Source organism: Columba livia, chromosome 1 (genome assembly GCF_036013475.1).
Source record: "Columba livia isolate bColLiv1 breed racing homer chromosome 1, bColLiv1.pat.W.v2, whole genome shotgun sequence".
Lineage (NCBI taxonomy): Eukaryota > Metazoa > Chordata > Aves > Columbiformes > Columbidae > Columba > Columba livia.
The window spans coordinates 171757239-171769289 of record NC_088602.1 but is presented as its reverse complement, the minus strand read 5'-3'; the positions used below and the strand labels follow the sequence as shown (position 1 = coordinate 171769289).

At 41.7% G+C, this 12051-nt stretch overlaps 1 protein-coding gene across 2 annotated transcripts; it reads left to right on the top strand.

Moving 5' to 3' along the window:
- Window positions 1–54: 54 nt before the first annotated feature.
- Window positions 55–11354, top strand: RBX1 (ring-box 1). Of its 2 annotated transcripts, none has more exons than XM_065046498.1 (5): window positions 55–262; window positions 2865–2943; window positions 8412–8482; window positions 9796–9881; window positions 11174–11354. In XM_065046498.1, the coding sequence occupies exons 1-5, from the start codon at window positions 185–187 to the stop codon at window positions 11184–11186; spliced, it is 327 nt and encodes a 108-aa protein (XP_064902570.1). In that variant the 5' UTR covers window positions 55–184; the 3' UTR covers window positions 11187–11354. The 2 variants fall into 2 exon arrangements, with proteins under 2 accessions (XP_064902570.1, XP_005510149.1); XM_005510092.4 differs by lacking the exon at window positions 55–262 and adding an exon at window positions 1466–1540.
- Window positions 11355–12051: the final 697 nt, after the last annotated feature.

Below are 12051 nucleotides of genomic sequence, written 5' to 3'. Positions count from 1 at the left end.
GTCACGTGACCGCGCACGCGCCCTCCCCCCGGCGGCTCGCACCTGTTAGGGACGGGGGGGCGGGCGGGATGAAAGAGGGGGCGTGACTCAGAGGAAGCCCCGCCCACCCCTTCCGCTCACCTCCCCCGCGTCCCTCTCTGTCGCGCATGCGCACGGGGGACCACGGGTGATTCGCGCATCCAAAATGGCGGCCGCGATGGATGTGGACACCCCTAGCGGCACCAACAGCGGCGCCGGCAAGAAGCGCTTCGAAGTGAAGAAAGTGAGGCCCGCCGGCGTGCTGCTCCAGAGGGAAGGAGGGAGGGAGGGCGGGCCGGGGCTGGGCTGCTGGCGGCGAGTGGGGCGGGGGGGGCGACATCCTCCCGCTCCCCGCACGGAGCCGAGTGTTTGGTTCCGCACCGGCGCGGCGGGAGGTGGGAGGCGGTGACTGAGGGGATTCTTGGCGTGCGTCCGGGCCAATGGCTGGGGCGGGCCGCCGCACGTGGAGCTGAGGCTGACCATTCAGCGGGCGCGGCTGGCACGGGCCGCGCGGGCCGGAGGAGGGGGGCCGGAGGAGGGGGGCCTGAGCGGGCTGCCCTGTCAGGGGCTCCGCCGCCCCGGGTGCTGCCCTTGCCCGTCCGCAGCTGCTCTGTGCCTGCCCCGGCCGGGCCGCAGTACGGGGAGCGTCCGGGTAGCTCAGGCCGGCGAGCTGCTGCCTCCTCTGCCCCGGCCGCTCTGGCCCAGTCACCCGAGTTGCCCCCTGTGCTCCATAAGATGCTTTACACAAATTTGAGTGCTCGCTTTTTTTTTTTTTTACCTTCTTTAAGTCAAGCCACAGCAACGTGTGCGTCGTCAGCAAATACTCTTTGGTCACCCTGGCTTTGTTTGCATGCCAAAACCAGCCATAGTACTGCTCCTCTGTCCAGTGGCACCAGTTTGTCAGCCAGATCCTGGCAGCAGTCCCGACCTGTTGCAATGAGGGCACGGAAGAGAGGCTGTGTGCGCCTGCACTAAGGTAGAATTTGAGGAAAAATGACCCCTGGACTGTCTGCGGTGGGACATGGTGTCCGTCTAAAATGGACACTTCCTCATCAGGTTGTACTGGGGAGGTTTAGATTGGATATTAGGAAAAATTTCTTCCCAGAAAGGGTTGTCAGGCATTGGAACAGGCTGCCCAGGGAAGTGGTGGAGTCACCATCCCTGGAGGTGTTTAAAAGATGCATAGATGAGTTTCTTAGGGGCATGGTTTAGTGCTATTCTTGGGTTAATAATTGAGCTTGATGGTCTTGAGGGTTTTTTCCAACCAAAATGATTCTATGATTTCCAAACAGTGAATCCCACTTTATGGTTAGTCTCCAGGCGTCGTGTGTTGGAAACGCAGCTGCTTGTCACTGCTGGTGGAAACCCCTAGCTCTGTATAGGGCTGCAGGTCTGTGCAGAAGGAGGTCTGTGGATGATGTGATTGCCTGTTCTTTGGAAATAGGGGCAGATATAATAGCGCATGAGAGGAGCAGGAAGCAGTACCTATGGTGTGTCCGTGGCATTCATCCTCCCCAGCAAGGTACCAAGGTGCATTTGTTGCCTATATAGCTCGATACAGGTCTGTGAGTCACAAGAGTAGCTTATGTTGGGACAATAGATTAAGTACCTGAGAGTGTGGGAGAGATAATGGTGCTGGGAACTTCTATCCTAGCTGCCTTGAAGTGTGGCTGAAGTCCTTGGGAGATGAGTACCTCAGCCGGGAGCCTGGCTAGGCTTCAAGTTAGAAGATGGGGAGAAACAGTGAAATCACTACTGACCCATTTCCTGAAAGATCTACTTTTTATATTGGTATTAATGAAAATTGAAATGCCTACTAAAATTGATACTGCTTAACAATATTTGACAGCCTGCATTCCTGCTGCAGAATCCTGAAGTGAAGGGAGTCAATGTAAACATTGTGATGTAAATGGAATAGAGAAGATATACTGTAGTATAGTCAATCATATGATGAGAAAAATGGAAGGAAACAAAATAACTAGGCTACTTAAGTAGTAGATTAAGATTATCCTCGCTACCAATATGCTGTCCAATTGCTTTGAATATTGAAGGCAAGCCCATTTATTGCATGAATTTACAAAATACCTGCTTTTTTTTGGGGGGGGGAGGGGAGAATAAAAATGTGCTGTGCTTTTCCGCATAGCTTGTCCTAAAATCCTCATTATGAAGCAGTTTTCTAAAATTATAGTGGAAATTTGTAGCCAGCCCCTCCCCTGAAGTAACATGAGACAGAGATATTCTTTTTTCGTTGTCGTTTTTCTTTTCTAAACAAAGTCTTTGAAAGGTTCATTTAGTAGTACTTTCAAATTTTTATATTCAGCCTTGCTGACAGGTCATTGCCTAGTAACCTTTTTGCAGAGGAGATTGTTCAGGAGTCAGCCAAGGGCAGCATTAGAGATTATTTTGGTTCTTGGCCCCAGCTGCTCTGGGAGTGATTGCTAGAAGAACTGCTGCAAATAATGGAAATTCCCCTTAACAGAATGGCATCTGGATTGGCCTTTCCCCAAGACACTGTCCTTTCCATCAGAACTCAGGTTGTGGCAGGACCTGCCTCTGAATCTTGAATAGAAATGCACATGTTTGCATTTTTTTGACAAAAAAGGGAACTGTGGTAGCTACCTTGATGTTTCTGAAGCTGGAAGGAGACACTGGGTCTGAGAGGTATGGGAGAGGAATGTACAACTGCTCTCTAGTAGCACTTACGAACTTGCAATAAAGAATTGCTCTGGACTTGTAAGATTTTTTTTTTTTTTTTAAAATAACATAGGATCTTGAGGAATAAAAAGAATTTCTGTGTGCTGAAAACTGATTAAAAACTATGTTTTTCTTTTTTTCCCTCTCTCTAGTGGAACGCAGTAGCTCTGTGGGCATGGGACATTGTGGTTGATAACTGTGCCATTTGCAGAAACCATATTATGGATCTATGTAAGTAAATGCTGGGGGAGACACTTGACAGGTTTGACTTGTATATGATGCACAGTTGAAATTTGCCCTGTTGAGGGAATAATTCAGCTTTCAGTTAGGAGCTAAGGCTTTACAGTGCAAATACTAATGCTGAGGTCCTATAATCCATTTTTGTGACTTCTGTCACCAGACTGCTTTTCCCTCACCCTTTTCACTTGGTACCACATCTACAGATGAGAGGATGTTGCTGAGTGTGTTTTGGATGCAACAAAATGGAGAAAGAGTGATCATAAGGAGCCATGAGGAACTGAAATTATTCAGGGTGGACAGGTATTGTTCACAAAAAGAGGTATTAGAGTTTAGGGTTGGAAATGTTGCTATAGGTATTAACTTTTTGATGACACTCAGCAGGATGAAATCTTGAAACACTTTCTGTGTCTGAATCAAATGCTGAAATAAAAGATGAAGTTTTGCTAGTGTAGGTTTGAGTTTTTACTGTGTAATGTACATGGTTCAATTAGCAAATATGCTTGCTGTGTAGGAAAATACAGTGACAATGAAATGAAGTGTACAAATTTCTGTTGTGAAATAGGTCACATAAACAAAGTTACTGGTTTCTGTCCCGTAAAGGATTAGTGAGAGAAGCAAGTGAGAACAGAGGTTATGAAATATGCCAAGGTCTAGCCTGTACCAACCTCAAAAGTAGTTGAGGTGGACGCTGAATTACTACTGAGTCTCTCCGATTTATGATAGAGAGGAAAGAATGTTACTGACAGGCAGAAGGATTTTTAAAGAAACGTTAGAATGTAATTTACATTGATAGAATTTACAAATATATAGAATAAATGGATAAAATCCTGTAACTCAAGACAATTAGTCACAATAAGTGGGTTGTGTTGTAACATAATAGGCGCTGGTGAGTTTCGTTCTGTTAATCCGCCTCAAAATTAAGAATGCCTTCCATGAGAGACCCAATACAGTCTCATATATTTTCTTTATCTTTTATAAGTAGCAAATAGGACATGTGAGGATGAAGGAGAGACGTGGAAGAGCTGGAAGAAGAACGGACAGGTGTTATTTTCCAGTAGTGATTTTTGTGTCAGTTCTTTAAAACAAAATCTTACCAAAATGAGGATGGGGTTGAGAGTGTATAGTTAGATTAGGAAAAACAGTGGAAAAGGGCATTGGTTACTACTTCTTTTTTTCCTTTTTTGAGTTGCTCAAGCATGTCAGGTTACTAGTTTGGGTATGAGCAATGTTATGAAAAGCCTGGACTGCAAATGACAGACCAAAATTGACAGTATACAGAGTAGAAGAGGTATCTAAATTGGTGTTCCAAGATCAATGTTGGCTCTGGATTTACTTACTTCCTTGTTACAGATCATTAATGTTGTTAAACAACACTTTAATCAGATTTTCAAGCATAAGATGTGAAGTGATGGGAAATTGAGGAGAAATTAATAGAATGTGCAGGGAAGAATAACACGAGATTCAATTTGACAAAATGCAGGATACAAATGTAATGTCTCCCTCTCCTAGTGATGAAGAGAAATCTTGAAAGGGAAAACATTATAAGAGTGATAAGTAACACCAGCCATGCTAATGGAAGGTTGTTAACATTATAAAGTTAGGCATCCAAAAACTAGTATATAACAATGTTAAGGTGTTGTGCAGTTCTTCTCATGCATGTACATTATGACTCAGTAATAACACGGTCAAAGGATTCCCCCCACCCTCAGGTTTGTATTCAGTGTACAGAAGGAATGAGGAGATTTTAAGTGTTTGGTTTTGTTCTTCTCTGGAAAGACCCAGGTCCTGTTTAGATTTTACTTGAGCTGTGTTCTTGATTTCTTCAAAGGCTTGTTCTCTGATGCCTTCATTGCAACATGGTAAATTGGGGAGTGTTAAGAAACGTTGTGTTTATTACGGTTACCTTCTAGTCTAAAACATGGAATATAATATCGTAGTAAGGTAGATGGTACAGTTCTGAACTGTGTAAAACCTGACATCAAAATGCCATCCTCTTTCTTTGATAGTAAGATGCAAAGTAATGCATTCGATAGTCCAGCTTCACAAAGGCAGATAAATTGCAAAGAATCCAATGAGGAATCTCAGGGTGCTTAACAGGTTGAATGATTTTGTATTTATGAGAAGAATAAAAGAACAGAACCAACACAAACTATTCTATGCTTCAATATAGTTTTCTAAGTCATTAGTAAGAGTGTAAGTTAATAGCTGTGTACAAATATTTTGAGAGTGTGATACTACCAGCAAATATTGAGTGTCATACAAGTGGGTTGTAAGAAGTAGAAGGAATCATATGACAATATGATGGAGGGGGATCTTAGGAAGTACTTAGTAAAATCTGCAGATAATTCCGAAGAAACTGGAGTGGGTTGCAAGGGTAAAATTCTGAAATCCCTCTGAAGTTTGAAAACTAAATCAGAGAGCTCGTTCTACATTTTAGGGTTAACAAATATGCCTCAAGTTTATTAGCCTAGTTATTTGGTTTTTCTGTCTGTTTTCTGAGTGAGTACATGATGCATTGTGTTAGCCAAGCAATGTTTATTGAATTATCTTCTTCCCAATAAGTTGATCACTTCATGACATCATTTCAGAAGGCAACGCATGAAGAGAAAGGGGAACCCATACAGTGGTTACCCTTGCTAAAGCAGAAGCCGCTTTGAAGAGCTCTTATCATCGAATTTACCGGTGCAGTGGGCTGTTACTCTGGCTGCAAACAAAAGACACCTACTTTACTTCTGTTACCTGCCATTATGGCTACTTAAATCTTAGGCTATTTTTCTTGGTTCATAAATGTGCAGAAGGTTTCTGCAATAGAAAATGTACAAGAAGAGAGACAGTACTTAATAGATGCCAAGAGCCAGAAGTTACTATTATATAGTATGCATTTCTGTAACTCCCTGAGTTGAAACGTTTCCATTGCATATTTCACAATTATTTACATGTGTTTCAGGTTTTAGATGTATCTTTCTGCCCTCACCTCCAGATACTCTGTCAAAAGCGAGGCAAAAGAAGAGTCATTCAGTATTCCTCCAGTGCTTGTTACTGTCTGACTTACTTCTTCTTTTGGGTCAGCAGATGGTAAATAGCTTCTCTTTCTTTCAAGAGCCAGAATCATCAGCTTTCATTCTCTGACAGCGATCGTTCATTTGGTTTATTTCTTTGTTGGGATATTGTCCTTTTCTGAGATGCGGCAAGTAGGAAACCAAAAAATGCTTCGGTTTTTGGGAGGCTTTTTTTTGGCAGCCAAAGGTGGTGGTGCCAGCAGTCATCTCCAGCCTGTTTGATGGAGGAGTTAAATCTGTGTGTCTTGTTAGAAGGGCCTTATATCACCACCAGAAAACTCCTTCTCAGCTGTTTCTGCAAAAGTTCATCTGTCCTCTTAAGCTTTTGGGACTGTCATGTTTTAGACTGTATTTGCTTGTCAGCGAATGTTTGAGTAACACTAAAATGAATTTCAGTGCTGCTTTTGTTCCCCTTTCTTCCCTCTCACTCCCAGTAAAAATACAGGGTCCTTTAAAGCCCCCAAAGAAATGGGATAATGTTTCAGAGCCTACAGCTCGCAGGTTAGAGCCACTTAGAGAGGAAAAAAAAAAGAAGACAAGACATAAAAATGGTCTAGATGGACTTAAGATCCTGTTTCCAGAAGAGAAAGAGGAGAAGAAACAACTGAAGTATATTTTGTGCTGGAATATTTGCTTTGTTTTCAGCAGAGACTTCCTGAGTTATGCTTACCAGTTGACTTGTCTTCCTTCAAATGAATTTCATCTCCTGTTTCTACTACTGATCTTCTCTCCATTTTCTGTTGCTGTACAGACTCATGCCAAATATTTAAAACTTAATATAATATGCCCCTTGATACTTGGTAAGACCATGAGTCTATACTGCAGTAACAATAAAATTGTTGCAGCAATCTTGAGTGTCAAGTTTTATACAAATGTCCGAAGCAATTGAAGCTCTTCAAGGTTCTTGAGCATCTTCCATTTTCTTAATCAGATTCAGTTTTATTGCTGTACATATTGAAGACTTAAGGAACTAAGACATCGGACATTTGAGCTGCACTGGATTTTGTTCTCTTCTATGGGCATGCCGAGGACTGAGCTTTGGACTTTTTGCTTGGTATATCATATCTTGATGTAAACCATGTAATAAATCCAGGTTCATGCAAACCTTGCAGAACAGTTTTTGTTACTGAGCTTCTTCAGACCTCAGTTTTGCTTTTAGTAGTTCCTCATGACCAAGGTTAACTGATCTCTCTTGCATCTCAGGAAAAATGGGCCTTTCTCTTGTTTTGTTCATCTCCACACCTGAGAGTGAAAAACAAAGAAAGGGATGAATAGGACGGAGCAAATAAAGATCAGATTTCTCAGACAGGTCTGTGGAGATTGAAAGTTTTTGAATCTTCACTTGGTGAATCAAATTGCTTCTCTGAGCATATTCAGACACATTAAAAGTGAACAGAGAATTGGAACTCCTTCAGACATTTTCTTTGCCAGGAAAAAAAGAGCTGCAAAACAAGCAAGCAACAAGCCCGTGTATCAAGTTCTAAGCTCATTATCTAGCAGTGCATCTCTTTAAACTACGTGGTCTTGACTTTTAAAGAACTCATCCTTTAGAAGGAAGTAAAATGTTGGTCTCATAGGTCTGTGAAGGAGTCAGAAATATCTTTTTTCTCCTGAAGTTTCTTTTTGAGCTGGAGCAGAAGTTATTTTTTCAGGCTCTCGCATGGAGAACCAGGTTGCTGGATTTATCTTCTCAGTGATGTTCTTCCTTCTTTTCTCTCTCAAAAAGTAAAACATAAACCAAACCCATAAATAAGTATTTATCTTCTTCAGGATCATCTTAGGTACTCAGCATTAAGGTGTAAAAAGTAAAAAAAAACTAAACCAAAACCAAACATTTTAAACTGTATTTTCTGTTGTGTGTTTTTGGGCTGTGCTTATACTGTTACAAGACTATAGAAGAGATACTGGCAAACTCCAGGACTACATGAGCAAATTAATTTGTTAATATAACTGCTGGTACAAAATGTCTGACAAGACAATTTGTCTTTAGAGGAACCTAGGTAAGAAATTTAAATAAACCCTTTTTCATGGCTCTGCTATGCAACTGATCATCAAAAGACATCTATTAAAATACAAGAGAACAAATGTAAAATATCCTTACGATTTGGAAAATAGACAAGTTACAGGTAGATGAGCTATGTGCTCTTTCCTTCTGGAAATTTGTGATACTAAAAACGTAGAGAAAGGAGGAAAGCAGCATGAAGTATATTTTGATCTGGTACTTTTGGGAACACAGGACACATTAAACCCGCAGCCCTTGATACTTGTTAATGTAATAAACGTAACAAAACAAAGAGCTCTTCTCCCTCCACTCCTTGCTATTATGAGGAAATCTACCAGTTGGTGTTGCATGTACATCTTCTACTCCTGTGTATGTGTGTTTAATCTTTGTTTTCACAGGCATAGAATGTCAAGCAAACCAAGCATCAGCTACCTCCGAAGAGTGCACAGTTGCATGGGGCGTCTGCAATGTAAGGAAAACTGATTTATTGTGAAGCTAGTGTGCGGTGATGCTATGCCTCTTTTTTCATGACTCAGGACAAAATGAGTTCTATAAAATGTTTCAGATAATCCACCAGAGAAAAAGAATTTTAAACATCGAATGTTTAGTAGAGTGTAGAAAGGAGAGAGAAGGAAAAAAAAAAGAGTGAAAGTTGGAGAGATGTAATACAGAGACACAGAAGAGAAGGGAGGAAGATAGGCCTTTATGCTTTTACCCTTTATTATTCTAAAAAAAAGATATCTTTCATTCTGAGCATGATTTGCCTGATCAAGCTTCTGCCTAGGAGCGCTGCCTTTTTTCCTTGGTAATAGGATTACTTGTATGTCAGCATGCTTGATTTGTCTTTGTGCAGGCTGATTCAAGGAGTCAATACGGGGCAGTGAGGTGATTTGCTTCCCCTTTTGGAGGAAGATCAAGTCGATTCCTGTGTGTAATCTCCAGCTCTTCAGTTTGTTGCCCAGTGCACTCCTTTGTACATGGTCCTGCTAGCACGGGAACTCAAACTTGCACACCTCTTTCTTAGCTAGCCTGGGCCTGAGCTGGAAGCTACAGTTTTCCATAATGGAATAACTACCTGTTCCTCAGTCCCATCTTCACTATGGTATGGGATCAAGCTACAGCGTGGTAATGCTGGAACAGGATTATAAATGTTGCAATTCTGTTTGTAGAGGACAAAAGCAATTTTTTAAACCATGTTAGAATATTCCCGTGTCAAAATTACGATTTTGTGTGCAAGAGTTACCGCAAGTGAAACCTTGTTTTTAAGTAGCTGTGCAGGGTATGGAAAAAGGTGTCCTTATTAAATACGGAATTGAGGTTTGTGTTTTGTTTTGGTTTTTTTTAGTTTCTTTCTCATTTTGCAAGTTCCGTCTTATTCAGTCTTTGGTTTGTCCAGAAGACTGGCAGAAAGCTTCGGCATGTATGCACACATATCATCCCTGCTACTCACTCTGAAATCCTCTTTCTTGTTTTGATTATGCTTCTTATCCGCATCTGATCTGCCAGTTTTAGCAGCCACTAAACTCTGCGCAGAAGTCAGTCACTTGCCGCTGCACGCACTGGGGAACAGGCTCCCTGCTGCCATTTCCCTAATGTCCCTTTCCTCTCTGAAAATGTGCATTGACTCCTTGGTGTTTACCGGTGAGCTGGCTGATTAGTCCTCCCCACCTTTGTGTGCAAACACTTATTGCTCATTTCTTACTGTGATGCTTTCAATGGTATTTTCACATTGAGATATGCTCATGTATTCCGAAATGATTTGATCTGAACTTTCTCTTCCAGCATGCTTTCCACTTCCACTGCATCTCCCGCTGGCTCAAAACTCGCCAAGTATGCCCGCTGGACAATAGGGAATGGGAGTTCCAAAAGTAGGTATCCTGCACGGATTTCGAGATGAAAAATCCAGTCATGCTTCTGTTAATAGAAATGATCAATGTCAGATATGTGGGCAAGCTCTCTCATTTGTGGGTCTGAGGGCATAGTTGCTGTTGGGAAAGGTTTTTTCTCCACCTTGCTCTATAAGGACCTTTCCTTAGTCACACAGTGCTAAATGAGCTCTGACGGAAGCCCAAATAGCCACAGGGTAAGTGGGAGTTGTTAAAAAGTAGTGATTTCTATTGACATTCTCTCTGAAGAATGGAGAGCAAAAGAGAAATGGAATTCACTGAAAGGGGAGCCTCAGGTGAATACTGTGCTGCCGCATGAGCCGTTTGGGTTTAGAAAATGACCTGAATTTAGCTGCAGTGTTCCAGAGCATTTCTGCCGAGGTGCCAGAAGCCTTATTGGGTCCCTCTGTGTCTTGGTGATTTGTTTTGTAACTCTAATAGGCTCAGAGATTAATACAGCTTATTTCCTAGCATCTGGAAAGCAAATGTCCATGTAGCCATCGCCACAGCCTTGGCCCGTTTATTCATAATTTCTGCATTCTTTATTTTGTTTTGTGTTCTTCAAAGGTCTGTTGTTAAAATAATAGGGGATACATGGATGGGTTTTTGAGGGTAATTGTACAGTGACAGTAGTTAGGAAGTTTGCCTTTCACGGGCTTCACTCTGCACCATTAATCTTTTCTTAACTGTAGATTTCCATTCCTCCTCCCTTTTTATTTAAAAAAACCCCACATGAATTCTAACCAGATTCCGGATTGAAACAAAGCAAAGCAGATATTATAACTGCTTGTCTTTGGCATCTGGGTCACAATCAGTTGTGTAAATCGTCGTTCACTGACAACTTGAGTGCCATAGTTTTGCTATTAAGGTGGTTTAATGAACACTTAGTGGAAACTGAGCCCATGTTGCTTGGATGGTGACTTAATTTGCATGTGCAACATGATAAGAAATGGAGATGTGGATTAATATCTTCTTATGGGTGCTCAGTTATATGTCTGGGGCTATGACAGGCTTTGGCAGGGTGTATTTGAAGTGGGTTGTGATACTGAGGGTCTCTTGCATACGATATTGTGGATTGCTTAGTCTCTCTTCTCACTAGTACTGGATGGACTTTTGGGGGAAGTGAAACATGGAGAACTTCCGAAGGTTTCCATCACATAGCATTTCACTTTCATCTGGCCTATATGTTAATTCAGTGTGGTAGGATGAAAATAAATCAGCACTAGTATAAAACATAATTTTAAAAAATGCATTAACTTATTATATTTTTGCAGGTATGGACACTAGAGAGATGGTCACCGCACTTCTTGTTATGTCATCAGCCTCAGTTGTTCTTGTCGTTATGGGTTTGTTTTAGCAACTTGAAAAATAAGTAATGTATGCAACTCTTCTTTAATCTTAATTTCTCCCTGTTGTATACCACTGAATAAAACCTTACTGGAGCTTCCTGTCTAAGTTTTTTGTCTTGTGTTCATGAGTGGGCAGTCATTGAATGAAGGAGGAGAATTATCTGTAGACCTTAAGCTAGGCAACTCTTAAACTGGGCAGTTCTTGGGACTTAAGCTAGGCAACTCTTAAGCTGGGCAACTCTTCTTTTTGCTCTGCCCAGTTTTTCACTGTGTGTTTTGTCTTACTCCCACGCAGTTGAGAACCGCACCTCTGGCTCGCTGAGGTCAGCATTAAGCTCCATCGTGTAGGTCAGTGGCTGCAGGACTTGGCCTGGCTAAGTATAATTTATGCAAACAGCATTTCACATGGATATACTTTCTTGCAGCTGAGTTGAAATGATGATTTATATAATTAGGGTTTATGTCATTGTTAGAAAGTACTTTCTCTTGTTTCTGTTTTTTCGTTTGAGTAGACCAGTTCCCCTGCAGAGGAAAATTTCACTAACTATTCCCAGTTCCATCTATTTAGCTTGGGGGACATTAACTGGATGTTATTTTTTATCAGTGCTCATAAGGCACTTTCGTGTGTCAGGTGAAAGTAAACTGGGGAAATTGATGTGATAGATTGGCTGGAAAGCTAAATTAAGCAGCGTATGAGCAAACTAATTCTTGGTTGGCTTGCTACTGGTATTTTCCTGGTTCAAATCAAGCTGTAGTCCTTACTGGCCCAAAAATGTTACTCCGAAAACTACATAATGTCTTGT